This window comes from Mytilus californianus, unplaced genomic scaffold (genome assembly GCF_021869535.1).
Source record: "Mytilus californianus isolate M0D057914Y unplaced genomic scaffold, xbMytCali1.0.p SCAF_5, whole genome shotgun sequence".
Classification (NCBI taxonomy): domain Eukaryota; kingdom Metazoa; phylum Mollusca; class Bivalvia; order Mytilida; family Mytilidae; genus Mytilus; species Mytilus californianus.
In genome coordinates this window covers 7,781,678-7,797,686 of record NW_026262701.1, presented here as the reverse complement: position 1 = coordinate 7,797,686, position 16,009 = coordinate 7,781,678, and the positions used below count along the sequence as shown (strand labels likewise).

The following is a 16,009-nucleotide window of genomic DNA, read 5'->3' as shown; positions in this document are numbered from 1 at the left end:
ACAACCTCAAAGTTTATTTATTAATATTTTTTTCCAATCTTTTGTAGTAATAATTGCATTGGCAGTAAGCCATTTTTCTTTTGTAGTGATGGGTGAAATACATTAAAGTCAACTTTTTGTAGCTGTTTTAAATATTTATCACAGATAACCTGAAAAGAGAAAAAAGACACCTATAAAATATATGAAATAAATAATAACAAAGTGGATTCAAAAGTAGTTGAAGTGTAGTTTCAATCTGATTTTAAAACAGATCCTGTGTGCAAGCTTTGCTTACAAGCAATTAACCTTGTAAGCAAAGCTTGGACACTGTATTTTAATCAGGTTGAGTGTAGTTTGTTCATCATAGAATATTTCATAGTTGTTCCAAGGTAGTAATCTTCATTTTTGTCAGGATTTATTATTTTAAATAATTTGGAAAGTGCTCTCAGTACAATGATTTTATTTACCCTCAGGCTTGTACTACTCAAATATAACCATCATCTCTTGTTATTGTCTCAACATACTTATATTTCTTGTCTGGCGATGAAAAACATGCAATTGTTAGAAAGCTTAAAAATTATTTATGTAATGCATTGTTAACTTGAACCTTTTTAGCTCTTATAAAGAGATTTCTAATGATAACTTGAGCATCTTTAGTTCTTCTGAAGAGATTTCTAGTGATAACTTGAGCATTTTTAGTTCTTCTGAAGAGATTTCTAGTAATAACTTGAGCTTCTTTAGTTCTTTTGAAGAGATTTCTAGTGATAACTTGAGCTTCTTTAGTTCTTCTGAAGAGATGTCTAGTGATAATCAGTGAATTGCAAAAGAATCTTTATCTATCTGTAAACATTTTCTGAAAACTTTCAAGTGACTCAAGATGAAGAATGGCAATAAAATCATAAAATGGAACTTTTTTCACAAGTATATCCTTCGATTAACAGCTTCATAAATTATTGACTGTAAACATTACAGTTTACCCGGTAGTCATTTTTAAACAGAAAAAAAAATGTTACAACTACATTAAATGTAACTTACAGAATTCAAGAACAGTGGAAGAACTGTTGAAGGTACATCCTTCTTCATAGACCTTGCCTAAAAATAGAATATTGAATTAAAGCTTTGATTCTTTAACGTTCTCCTCCCATTGCTTTAAAAAAAATATTTGCATTCAGTCTTTAAAATGGCAAAAATATTTTACAGAACCTTATCTTCTGCAAATAGTCTTGCAAAAAGGCTATGGCTTTTTTTCTGATTGAAAAGAAGGGATTTTTAAGGGAAAAACATCATAAATTTGTTACTGTAAATTCAGAAATTTTTGCTTGCGTTCATTATTGCGATTTTTGAAAAATTGTGAAAAAATGTGAGATTATTTTACTGCGATTTCAGGAAAAAGTGAATAGAAATATATGTATTAGATATCATAATGTGAGTTCTTATTATTGCTATACTCGTGCAATCACATTATTCACATTAATAAAAACTTTGCAATAATTTCTGAATACAGCAGTTATATGACCTTGTATACTTTGGTGATAGTAATCCATTATTGTAGAAAATTTAAAAATTACCAATATATTGTTTCATAATTTTCCAAATTGTTCTAAATACCTTGGGAGCAGGTACTGCTTACCACTTTGGAAGCAACTGAGTACCCCCCCCCCCCCCCCCCCCCCCCCCCCCCCCCCCCTTTTTTTTAAGTGGGTTTTTTGCTGAATCTTTAGTTTTTTGTGTAGTGTTTTGTAGTTGTCTTTTCCTGTGTTGTAGTCTATTTTTATTTCTTTTTGCTCTCTTGATATCTTCTCCTTTTTACATCGGATGACCGTGAGGGCATTCCGGTGTATTGTTGCCACAGAAATTTCTACTCACGTAACTTTTGTTTTTGACTGGTAACCAATCGTTTAAATATGCGGACATTATCGAGTGCAAAATAACATTCCTTATCGCTTGTAATTTCATCAATAAATATTCATGAAAGTAATTTTTACGAACATAGATAAATGATATGACAATATTTTGTCGTGAGAAATATATATATCAGAAAATATGTGTTAACGCATGCGGAAGAATATCTCGAGACCGTTTTGCAACAAAAGCGGGAAAAAATGAATGAGTACTCAAATCCAATCTATTAGAAAAACGAATTATTACAGAAGAGTGTCCACCATGCACTTGCACTGCACTATCATTAGAATAGTAGAATAGAATGATCTACAGATGGATGAAAATTTGCCTGTAGAGTTATTAAGATGATCTGCTATATACATGTATATAACTGCTATACAAATATTAATACAACAGATCTATATACATGTAACAACAAAACAGAGTATACAGATAACAAATGATTATATCACTTCAATGTAATAGTTATTACGGTGAGGTTGAATTCCCTGTCATTTATTCATTATCCACACACGAACTTGTCTCAGAAAAAAATATATCTATGAACCTTAACTTAACTTTCAGGTATAGTGATATGATTTTTTTCTGAGGCAAGTGTTTGTGATCCACCATAATTTGCGGTCATCCTATGTTCAGTACTTCAGTACTTTGATTATCTGATGTTGACATAGGGTGGTTTTGATTGTAGTTTCTACTTTTTTTTTTTTTACTTACCAATATTTTAATTGAATAAAGAAAGAATATACGTTAGTATGGATGTACATAAGAGCAGAAACAGAGTGTACCATAATAGGTTAATTTAACAAATAACTGTTGACAGACCCATATGTGTTTTACTCTGATGAAATTTTGATAGAAAAGGGCAAATGTTGGAATTAAAATGGCAATATTTGAACATGTAATCTATGCAAAACATTCAAAGTCAATGAACCATGACTAAAGGTGCAGGATCACATAACCTCAATGGAAATGAGAGTTGCAAATTTGAATACAACTGCGTGCCAATTATCATTGACATAACAGTAGTGGTTCATCTTAAACTGACCTAATCACCAACTTATACATTGTTGATGTAGCCGCCGGAGACAGCAAAACTGGGTCTCACTTTTTCTACCTTTGTTAATATGAGACAAAAAATCTATGGCTAAACTTAAAAACTTTACCGTTTCTAAATGCTGCTTGGCAACACTAGCTACTTCAAATACGATATCACAGATTTCTTTTTGTTTTCTTCCTCTCATCACATCCTCTCCTGAGATTTTGAACTGAAATGAAAATTAACACATTCAAGTTTATGAAATACGAAAATTTCATTTACATATATATATAAAAGATATTTATACCGTGATTACAAAATGGAACAACCACAAAAATTATTTTCTTTTTCTTTATCAGCAATAAAAAAGTAGTCAGGTTAAAATAAAAGAGTCTGTTTGGTACTCAGAACTAAATTATTTCATTCTTTTTTAACATACTACCAATAGAACAAGATTGCAATGAATTGTTGATTCATGTTTATCAGATAAATATGCAAACCAAATATTAAACCAGAAGAAAAAATGCTGAGTTTCTGTTGCCAAGATAGAAAAACAGATAGATCCAACATGTAAGGTGTTTTCAAATCAAGATTTTTAAAAAAAATCAGTGCCTCTTAAAATTAAATGAAAACAAAACTAATAACTGGCATTTCAGATATGAATACATTTTATTTCATGCACTTTGATCTTTGCTTGATAGTCATTTCATTCAAAATCATACAAAGCAGATCTCCATTTCTTTAAAAGAAATTCAGACATCATGTTCCACTCAAAATACAAACCTTTAACAGAGATTCTCTTGGCAGGTAGATTCTACCTTTACTAGAATTATACGGTAATCCCCTTAGTAATGTGACCACACCCTGTGATTTACCAATATGACTAGCTACATGATGAACCTGCTTGTCTGTTATACCTGTAAAAATTGAATGCAATGTTATATACAGTAGTCAATATGTAAATTGTTGAACTTTCTACGTAAGACAACCAGGTATTCTCTTTATATATAATGTCAAACCTACCATTGGTCAGAATTTCAAATAAACTGCAATATGTGGTGCAACACTTTAAATACATCAAGCTATAGTAATTGTAAAAACTAAACCCCTTGCAAACATTTCCAGCTTTACAATATTTCCACAGGGTTATATTTATAAAACAAAATTCTTCAATAAAGCATGCACATTATAATAGAAAAATGAGTAGATGTGGTATGATTGCCAATGAGACATCAACCCGAGTTCAAATGATGAATGATGTTTTAAAAACATGAATACTTATTGAATATGTTGAATCAGTCATATTTGAAATTTTCCATGACTTGTAAGAGCAATCCTTATTCTGGAAAGCTGCTTTTTGTTGTTTGTGTTTTATTTAAGCATTTTATCTCATTCAAAAGGGGATGACAAATAATAAACATAGAATAAATTAATACTGGTATAAATAAACTACAACCTTTACCTTCAGATTCTAAAAATAAATACAGTATAGATGCCTTTGTGTCTTCAGAATAATCTTCTATGTCTTTTATGTTCTTGTAAAAATCTGCATTTAATTTTGAATACTGCAAATGAATAGATTGTACTGTATGAGTAGAAAAACTCAGATATCAATCAAATTTTATGACTATATTGTATTAATTTCTGAATAATTCAGTGTTATTTAATATTTCTAATTTGCATTTTCTCCCCATGTCTTATTTTCTATAGAAATATTAGGGGAGGGTAGAGTCTTGAAAACATGTTAAACCCCACCACATTCCATGTGTGCCTGTCCAAAGTCAGGAGCCAGTAATTCAGTGGTTGTCCCTGGTTTCTTTCAATTATATATGGTTTTTTTTGTAGACTGAAAGGACTTTTTTCTGCATTGAAATTTGTACAGATTTTCTCTGGGCATAGCATTTGATTGTGTTTTTCTGAACATTTTATGACATACTTTGATTGATTGGTGTAAAACGCCTCTTTTAGCATTATTGCACTGTTTCGTGATGGTCAGTTTTTAATGGTGGAGTAAGCTTGAGTTCCCAGACAAAACCACCTTCTGTAGGAAATTTGACAATCCTAATCAATTACAGATTGGAGTCCAACACACCTGCCATGTGCCCAATTTTTGCTCTGCTTGATCAAAACATGTTTGCAAAATAATCATTTTAGGTCTGTGACTTCAAAAATTTTCTAATATAATGCTAAAAATCACAGGAAAACGTTTTATTTCCTTCAATATCACACACCTTTGAGATTTGTGTATTGTATTTTGTTTTGTAAAGGAGTAGGTCCGGTAAGGGCCGATTTTGGCCTCAAAATTTAGGTTCATTTGATGAAAGATTTTGGACACTTTTTAAACACTCAAGTGTCTACTTCAATCGATTCAATTAGTTTATGTGAAAGATTTGAACTGATTTAGTCATTAAAGACGCTCAAATTCAAGCTTAGATATGAAAAATCTATCAAATATGCCATAATATGTCACTTTTCAAATGGTTTTTATCAAAAATGAAAGTGGCCGCATCCGTGTTCATTCTCAACCTTTATATATGTTATGTATTATCATCAAATACAACTTACATTTAAATATTAAGAATGAACACAAATGCGGCCACTTCCATTTCAGACGGAAACCGTCAAAAAATTAACCAAAATGCTAAAATTTAGTAGATTTTAGTTATTTAACATGACTTAATGATGCTAGTACCTGATACATGTGCATTGTATTGTCAAAAACAGCCTATATTTATGTAACAGAAGTGTTCTTCTTTACAATAAATAGCTAAAAATTTACATTTTAACAATTTTGTAAAACTGCTATATTTTGGGGCCAAAAAGGGCTCTTACTGGGCCTACTCCTTTGTTATTGAACTTGTTTACATTAAACAAGGCAGTGTAAAGATCTCGAAAAGTATTTTAACCTTGCCAAATAGCTAAAAATGTGCTTCGTCAAGTGCAGCTGGATACGACTGCAGAGGTCCAACCCTGAACAGTTGGGGCAAAAATGGACACAATATTCCAAGCTTGATACAGGTCTGAATTTGGATTGTAATTAAATATTTGACACATTATAGGTTTCTGACACAGAATAAATGTAGTCAAAGAACTTGAAATTGGTTTAATATATGATTTGAATTTATATTCAATTGAAGATTTCTTGCTGCTGTGCAATACACTGTGCTTTTGCGCAATACTTAGTAAATCTGTTTTCAGACTATATTTACCCCCCCCCCCCGTCCAAAAAAAATAAAATTTGAAGAAATTTTCTTTTTGTAAAATGTGGTACAATTTAAGAGACATCCATACACTTAAACACGAACGGTTTGGGCAATTACCCCAAAATGAATCCCAACCTTCTACTTGTAGTATTGAACCTTGTGGTACAATTTCAGAGCAATCAAAATACTTATACACAAGTTATGGTCCTGAAACTAGAAAAATGCTTGTTTTGGGCCCCTTTTTGGCCCCTAATTCCTAAACGGTTGGGGCCATCACCCCAAAAAACAATCCTAACCTTCCTTTAGTGGTATTGAACCTTTTGGTTAAATTTCAGAGATTCATACACTTAAACTAAAGTTCTTGTCTGGAAACCAAATGTCTTTGGACAACAAAGACAACGGCGTAATAGCATTATATACGAATGCATATATTTTGCGGTCGTATAATAAAACTACAATGTTTTGATGAATACTTACTCTTGCATCAATTATTTTAAAAAACAAATCTTTGGAAAGTTTCTTCTTTCTTATACACTGCAAAAAAAAAACCTTTGATTAATAATTTTGGAGATAAATCATAAATGTTGACATTTTTATTTACATTACTTTATTTGATGTCTTATTGATAATAGTGGAATGAGAACTATTTTAAACTCTTTTGGTAAATCTTCTGTCAAAAAGAAATCAATAATTCAAGGAAATGTTGAGAGAACCCTAACCTAAAGTACATAGGTCTAAACGTTTCATCAATATGTACATCCTGTAGTGAAAAGATAAATGCATATGAACCTAAGACTATATTACTATCAAGGCTGTTCCTTCAGTCCATTATACGTTTGGAATTCACAGACATTAGAATCATGTTACCACTAACCCATTTCCCTCAAATCACCATGGAAAACATATCAAATTATACAAAACATAATTCATTTTGATGAATATTTGCTGCACTTATTTAATATTTAAGTTTACAACTTAAAAATTTCTTGCCCAGAATGTGGGACATATAATTATGTCAGTATTAGGCACCAAAACTAACAAGGAATTCCACAATTAAGTTAAGGCTTAAAAATGATCATCTGTATAATATATGTCAATCAAATTGAGAAAAATGAGGTTTTGAATTATTTTCGTTTTCTTAAACCTTACCTGTGACAAGGCTAAAGCTGTAGGTGTGTGAGGTGGAGAGCCCTGCAAGTAAAATATTACAACAACTTACCTAAACTAATAATTTACAATGTTAACAACAGTTTATAATTTGGCACTGGCTACGGTTACATGGAAATGTAACAATAATAAAATAATTATTGTTACATTGGAGACTAATTGCCGGAATGCAGGGCTGGATAAGGAACCGGTTATTTATGAATGTAACAATAATATTTGTGTCTACGGTTACATTGCGTTATTGTTACACGAAAGACTGCAATGTATGCTAGATTTATGAAACTTAAACCTTCTATAGTTTTGTTGCAAAATTCTATGATATGTACTAGATGATATTTGAAGTAATGATAATAATAACAATATTATTATTCAACAAATAGTGTTTAAATAGTTTTAATTATTTATTGCCAAGTTTTGATGTTCTTAAAGATACTACTGCAGTTTAGTAGTTTCAAAGGCGAAAAATATAGTTCAATGGTTCGTTGTTAAGAACTTGGGATGTGAAACGTGCTCACTTCTTAGTATTTAAATGCACACCTACCCTTATTACTGTCATTATACTTTGAATAATGGATGAAGAGATTCATATTACCAAATTTGTTTTGGGTGAAAAATTTAAAAATTTTGAATCAAAACTTAAACAATATCAAGACACACATTTTATACAGTTATACAAACGCAGTTCTAAAAAAAATTGATACATCATGACGACAATGAAATTATATTGAAAGAAAACATGAAATAACCTCACATGCTTCCAACAAAAACATTGAACGAAAATATAAACATCGCTAGTGTAAAAAAATATTTTTCACCTGAAGCATGGCAGACATTGAAAGTTTCTTTAACTTCAAAAAGGGATAGTGTAGAATATGGAATTGCAGTACAGTATGCAATACAGACGTGCACAATGTCGCATCTCTGGTTTGTGATGGCTGCTTTGAGTGGTTTCACCAAAAATGTGTCGCACTAAAACATTCTCCAAAAACAACTTACTGGATTTGTAGAAACTTTCATTGTAAATTAAAATAATAAAATGTATGCAATATTGTAAATATCAAATAAAAGTTTTCAAGTTTTATTTTAATGCACATTACTAGTCCCATCGTACGTTGCAGTCTTTCATGTAACAATAACGCAATGTAACCGTAGACACAAATATTATTGTTACATTCGTAATTAATCGGTTCCTTACCCAACCCTGCATTCCGGCAATTAGTCTCCAATGTAACATTTATTTTTTTATTATTGTTACATTTCCATGTAACCGTAGCCAGTGCCTTATAATTTTTAAGACATATTAAACTTGATTTAAACATCCCCATTATGTACCGTTAGTATATGCCTTTTTCCTAACAAGATTGCACATCAGGTAATAGTAAATAAAACTTTATTATAAAAATAAGAAAATGTGGTATGATTGCTAATGAGATAACTCTTCACAAGGTACCAAATGACATAGAGTTAATAACTATAGGTCACCATACGACCTTTGACAATGAGCAAAATGTATGTTAAAAGAAAATGTATCTATTTCAAAAGTTTAAACAATTGAGCACATGATGAAATATCTTTTCTACTTTGCTGATTATGGCTTAAGTTTTATTTTAATGATCTTTAATATCACTTACAACAGGTATCCCATGGAATTAACATTAATGATATTAAAACGATAATAAAGACAACAACAACAACACCCATCAATTACCACATGGTATGATTTTATTCTGGTCGACATGTTTCGCAATCAAGCCTGGGGTCTTCAGCACGTGTGATATTAAGGGAGTTACCATTTGATTTTTATGGGGGGGAGGGGGGCTAGGATGAAATTTGAAAAAAATAGTCAGGACAGGAGTTTTGAGTAAAAAAAAATGCAGGATGAGATTATTTGCAAAAAAAAAAAGGCAGGATGACAATTTATGTAAAAAAAAAAAGTCAGGATAAACTAAAAAAAAAGGCAGGACAGAATAGAGTGAATAATAAAAAGGTAGGACCGAATAGGGGGAAAAATAAAAAGGCAGGACAAAATTTTTCATCCTAGCCCCCTCATAAAAATCAAATGGTAGCTCCCTAAGGTATATAGGGAAAAAAAATTCTGAGACAAGTGCCTGTGGTCTTCAGGACAATATTACATATGAAATCAAATAGTGAAGTACAAATTTGGCGGTTCATGCGGTTCGCCAGAAGTAATGTTACAATAATGGTTGTTATGACGACGTTATAGATATAAATAGAAGGTGAAAGTGAAATAAGAATTTAGTTAAGTTAATTTATTGATTTAATTTAAAGTGAAAGTTAGTCAATAAAGTTATTAGTGATGTGGTTAGCTGCTATTCACACAAGTCTGTGTAGTTATTCTCATGGAGGTTTCTAGTGGTATTGTTGTAGAAATGATGAAAGTAGATCATAAAATGTCGGTTCATTTCCAAATGGACAACACCTCACTGGTCATCCCGTACCAATTCAACTGGCTTCGCTCTGAGGGAGGTACTGCTTCCAATTGCGTTGGGAATAGTGTGAAGTGTATGATCGCCGCAAATTTTGGGAATTGTAAATCTTAGAAGATTCTTTAATATTTACTTTGTTAATAACTTGAAGTGTCCATGGATCAAGCTTTTCTTTATAAATATTTTTTGTGGTTCCTGTGGTTGATTTCGTTTCTGGTTCCTTCCTCTTTTCTCTGAGTGGATTGTCTGGTATTCCAAATAATTTTGACTTTGTGTACTTATGTAATGTATGTTAATCTTCAGTAATGGACTGCTCCTTATTATTAACAAAGTAAATATTAACAAACTTCCAAAATTTGCGGCGATCATACACTTCACACTATTCCTAACACAATTGGAAGCAGTACCTCCCTCTGAGCAAAGCCAGTTGAATTGGTACAGGATGACCAGTGAGGTGTTGTCCAATTTGGAAATGAACTGACATTTTATGATCTACTTTCATCATTTCTACAACAATACCACTAGAAACCTCCATGAGAATAACTACACAGACGTGTGTGAATAGCAGCTAACCACATCGTTAATAACTTTATTGACTAACTTTCACTTTTAACTTAACTATATTCTTATTTCACTTTCACTTTCTATTTATATCTATAATGTCGTCATATCCCAACAATTATTGTAACATTATTTCCGGCAAACCGCATGAACCGCCAAATTTGTATTTCACTATTTGATTTCATATGTAGTATTGTCCTGAAGACGCCAGGCTTGATGGCGAAACATGTCGACCAGAATAAAATCTTACTATGCGGTAATTGATGGGTGTTGTTGTCTTAATTATCGTTTTATTTTACTTATCTAGTGAAAGACAACTGTGAATACCTTTCGGTATCCACCCACTATTACTCAACCGCAAGATTACTACTTCAGGTGTTGGTTCACCATATATAAATTAATGATATTAGTAACAGACATGACTACCTTAAAATGATTATATATACTAAAAAATAGTTGTTCTCATAATTATTGAAAATTCATCTGATAGTTTTTTTAAGCAGTCACTGAACCATGAAAATAAGGTCAAGAACAACCAACATATCTATAACAAAAACATAAGACCAGAAGACATTACTTTGCTGATTTGGCTTATATAGCTTATTTACCTTCTAAAATATGGTGGGTACATGTATATGTAAAGCTAACATGCCCTCATGACTAGTATTATCATCTCTCACATAATGCAACATTCAACATGTTCTTGGAAGGAGACACATCTTTTTTTAAAATCTAAAACAATAGTGCCTGTCCTGTTCTTTATCCTATCTACATATCAATTTGAAGGATTCAATACTTTTAGTAGTAAACTCAATGCATTTTGAATAGAAACATTTCAATCCTTATAATAAATGTATGTAGTTATACCTCATATATCTTTTCAATGCTATCCTTCCAAAACTGCATTCTTATTAGACCTGTTTTAATATCAGATGCAAAATGTATGTCTCCAATCTGAAACATACAGTAAGGAGATTCAAATAGTTTATTACAGCTTCAATGATTGTAATTCATATGTATTTTTCTGTGAAATATTAAGGATTCTTATAATAAGATCTTACTTAAAAAATATTTAGTATCAATCAGTCTTTTTACTTCAATTAAAAAGTGCCACTAGAAAAAAAAACAGAGATGTGGGAAAAATATTGCATTTAAAATGTTTTTTGTCTGAATAAACACAGCAAAGATATGATATACTGACAAATTATGAATAATGGAGTGGATTTGAATTAGGCATTTCAGTGTGTACGGAACTGCATAACTCTTTAAAGCATTTAAGTTGAATGTTTTCTTTGGTGTAAGGAGGTATTTAGAATGTTATAAAAGTTTCACAATTTAAGAAACAAACAAGAGGCTCCTAAGAGCCTGAATCGCTCACCTGATAAAGATATGCCATTTTGATATAAATTTTAGTCTTTATTGCAATCAGTTGTGTAATTTTCGGAAATTTGATACTGCTCATAATTTTTGCATATACAGTTTGTACCTAACTATTACAGTTTTTGAGACAATTCAAAAACACAAAAATTAATAATGTTTGCCTTAAAAAGTTTTTACTTATTTACATAGTTTTTAAGTTTATTTGCAAAAACAGGAAAAATAACCAAAAATCTTCATGTAAGGCCTAAAGGAATCATTGGATATTTTTGGTGCAAACAGAAAATAGGGAGATCCTGACTTTCTGAGCATGTTTGCCCCTAGTAGATTTTCTTGATCTTTTATAGTTTTTTAGATATAAGACAATTAATGCATTTTACTCTTATATTCTATTTTTAGTTATGGCTGTCATGTTTGTTGACTGACTGAGGGGAAAACACTAACTTAATACTAGATACTATTAGAATCATTCACCCCAAATTTGGTTAAAATTGGTTCAACAGTTTCAAAGAAGGTCTTTGAAAAAGTTTACAATGGTGACGATGACGTACACAAAGTGATGGCAATAGCTCACATGCCCCTATGGGCCAGATGAGCTAATAATACTGTAATACAAAGACAAGTAGGAGTTTAAAAATTACAGGTATACCTGAGCTGTTTCCACATTAAATGCTTGTATAGCAAAAGCTATTGGCATTAAAGATGGTGGATATAACCTTGCACATAGGTAATTCTCATAATCATATTTCCTGGAAAATATCAAACAATAATTAAAATCAAAGAGTAAATAAAAATAACATTAATTCTAACATCAATCTTTTTAATTGATAAATTGCTGTTTAATATCTAGCAGCAAATTTTACAAACTTATCCATGACAATAACAAAGTATTCTGAAATTAAGATACTCTTTTTTTTCTATTTAATTGATGAGCTGAGTTGGATTTATAATAGACTATTTTCATATTACCGACTTTTGACTCCGGATTATATAATTTGTTGATTAGTTACCTTGGACATCATGGTACTCGGTTAAGTAAGAGCAACCAAAATAAGTAAAATCAAACATATAATCGGTGTAATTTGAGGGGAAAGTTTACTGTTTTCCGATGATTTTGTAGTGAGAAAAAAAATATTAGCCAGGTAATTTTCCCCCAAAATTGTACCGATTGAAAGCTTGGTTTTACTTCTTTAGCTTGCTCTTATCTGACTTGGTACCATGATGTCCAAGGTAACCAGTCGACAAATAATATAATCCGGAGTCAAAAGTCGGTAATATGAAAATAGTCTATTTGGCAACTCTTAAGTTAAATGTCTGCAAAAAACATGTCATTCTACTTAGACCCATTATTCTGACTCGTAGCCAATGGTAGCCAGATGATTAGCTCTTACTCCTAAATGCAGCATGCTTAAGAGGAGAAGATAAAAAAAGTTTTAAATTACTTAGGTTAATAAGGAAAGTGATAAATTCTTTAACTTTCCACGTAAAGGAAAAGCACTCTACCACAAAAATGGTTTAACTGCAATTTACTGGTTATTTTTATTCAGTTAATCAATAAATATGATAATCTTCTTTGCTAAACAACTTTATATATACATGTATCTTTATCTTATTATATATTATTTGTTATATTGTTAATTATAAACCAATTATTAACCACACTTGAAATTGTGTATTATAATAGCTTGAGCTGCTTAAATGTTTACTAATTTAATAAAAAAAAATGTATCATATCACTTGATTTTATTGAATGTTATTTGTTTTGATCTTGAATTAATAATGTTATTTTCATGTAAAATGTTTATGCCCCATCAGGGCCAAACTGACAAAAAATAATCTGCAGGTCAGTCAGTGATCATTCAAAATATTACAAGTGCCAATTTTACAATATTTTTTAGGAAAGTATTAATCATAGGACTATGTTCTACCTTCAAACTCTGATTAGGTGATAAGAATTTTAACCACCTCAAGGAGTATTATCTATCAAACGAATGTATATTTTAAAATAAATTTCAAATGGATATTAAAAGAAGCATTTGAAAAGCGGGAGATTTTGACTCCCACTGGAAGAATCACATGTATGGTATTTAAAGTTGATGAACATTACTATACCTATTTAACTTGGTTTTTGTTTGCTATAATCAATAAAATAAAAAACTTTGATATAATTTACCAAAATGTTAATTTCTATAACCTCCCTTTAATGAGACAAAATTTCACAACAATCAATTTATAAAATATTGTCTTGATATATAGACAAAATATTACTATGGATTTAACAATTGAACATTTCATAAATATCAAACTGTAAAATATTGTCAAAATATAGACAAATTCTCAGGACATTAGTTCAAAGATTGGGACAACATATCACGAAATTAGTCCTTGTTGACATTAATAGGACAATATTTTGCTTTACATTTACAGACCTTTTTTTGTATATATATAATTGAAATAAGATAAAATTTCGCAAAAACTGATAAAATGCTAGATAATGAAACATGCAGCTACGAGTGCAAGACAACTCGTCCGAAGACATCTCTGACTGTATACAAAAAAAGACAACTTGAAGAGTCAAAAAGTAAACTCAGACCGTCTGTAAAGTCAACTCAACGGACTATAATCACAATTCAGACAAAGAACCAGTATTAAAGGAGAATTTTGACTATAGATATAATGATTGAATTAGTGTATAGGAAAGTCAACTTGGACCTTCTATGGAGACAATTTAGAGCTTGACATTTTGTGTAGACTGTAGTATCTGTATATTGTTGAAGTATTGAATAACTAAATTTACACTACGATTGTTAATTAAATCTAATTCAATTATGATTTTAAGTAAAAATGCAATGAGATTATATAATAAACAAATATAATTGATAATGAATTCAGTTTACAGATAAATTAATAGATATAAGAAGATGTGGTATGAGTGCCAATGAGACAACTCTCCATCCATGTTTGTTTAACGAATTAATGAAGATCTTATAAAAAATATTGATGTGAAATAGAAATAATAAATAACACAAAATTAGTCTAAGTTAGATGGTCTGAGTTGACATTAAAGATGGTCCGAGTTGATTTTCTTGTGGAATTTAGGTAAAATATTAAATAAATGTGCAATGAGATTAAAATAGAAAATATAATAAAACATATTCAGCACCAATTTTTTTTTTTTTGTTAAAGTATAAATTAAGTTTTGTAATAAATAAATAAAGATAAGTAGAAAATCTGTAATAACATTTTTTTACAAATTCAGCAATATTTAAAGGATACTTTCATGTGAAACATAACAATTAATCATTTATAATCATCCAAACAGTCTAAACTTTCTTTAATTATTTTGTCTGTCATTAAAGATGGTCCATGTTGACTTTATAAACGGTTTCAGTTGATTTCATAGATGGTCTGGAAAATTTTATGAAGTTATGTGGGGGGGGGGGCTAAATAAAATACGAATTACTGGTCTATGACAACTGCAGCAATTAACTATTTTAGTACCAACTTTTCAAATTTAATTATTCAATGTGTATTATGTTTCCTAATATTAAACATTGGAATGACAAAGGGTACATAATTTTACCCTTAATAAATCTAATGAGCTGTTATTTGTACCTTACAAGGTCAACACAGTATTGAAAGTTTGATTGGCGACTGCTTTCCTTTGTTTTACTACTTTTTGAGAATTTCCTTATATCAGAGGAGTTAACTACATTATACAAGCGTCCTTTTAAACACTTTGAGCAGTTAAAAAGCATGAAAGTCATCTTTTCGGCTGCTAACATGTTGACTGATTACTTCCCTTGAACAAGTGCCCGTTTTAATTTCTAAACCGTAATCGGTGAGGAACAAGCTTTCATTTTCACATTTTGATTCATAACCGAATTAGCGCTTTTATTAATCTGCCTCCTGATCATTGTTGTTCTGTGAAAAAATAGCATTGTTTCTTATCTATTAAGTATAAAGTTGAGCGTTGTAATCTCATCAATGCTATTAGTTTACAATGTCCTAATTTTACCCAATTACAAAATTCTGAAAATTTAATTTGGATGATGAGTAATGAAGATAATGAAACTTTATGTAAAATTTTTTGCCTTATAGCCAAACATGAACATTAGGAGCATTGGGACTTCACTTGCACCTGCTACTGCTATGCTAGAGTGTTGAATATGTATATATATGCATATGTATGTATAATTATATACTGTTTACAGCTATACATTAATGTTATGATCTCAAATAATATTTTATTTTGGTCAGTTAAAAGTTTTTAGCATTATATCTAAAAATATTCAATATAAATTTTGTGGATTTCTGCCACTGCTGAATGTAGTAAA

At 30.5% G+C, this 16,009-nt stretch overlaps 1 protein-coding gene across 1 annotated transcript; it reads right to left on the bottom strand.

The window, feature by feature from the left end:
- LOC127701578 (NADH dehydrogenase (ubiquinone) complex I, assembly factor 6-like) lies at positions 1-15,478 on the bottom strand. The gene is made up of 10 exons (XM_052205542.1): positions 15,288-15,478; positions 12,322-12,421; positions 11,163-11,249; positions 7,270-7,311; positions 6,598-6,654; positions 4,380-4,482; positions 3,701-3,834; positions 3,045-3,146; positions 1,015-1,071; positions 1-149 (listed from the first exon to the last, which is right to left on the bottom strand). Exons 1-10 carry the CDS (start codon positions 15,455-15,457, stop codon positions 21-23), a joined length of 981 nt encoding a protein of 326 aa, XP_052061502.1. The 5' UTR covers positions 15,458-15,478; the 3' UTR covers positions 1-20.
- Positions 15,479-16,009: the final 531 nt, after the last annotated feature.

Bases quoted from the DNA above. Each gene is read 5' to 3' on its own strand.
- LOC127701578 (XM_052205542.1), bottom strand. From the start codon at position 15,457: ATGTTAGCAGCCGAAAAGATGACTTTCATGCTTTTTAACTGCTCAAAG. The intron at 12,422-15,287 runs GTACAAATAACA...GATATTTTCCAG, and splicing joins TACTGTGTTGACCTTGTAAG to GAAATATGATTATGAGAATT. The intron at 11,250-12,321 runs GTATACCTGTAA...TGTATGTTTCAG, and splicing joins TTAATGTGGAAACAGCTCAG to ATTGGAGACATACATTTTGC.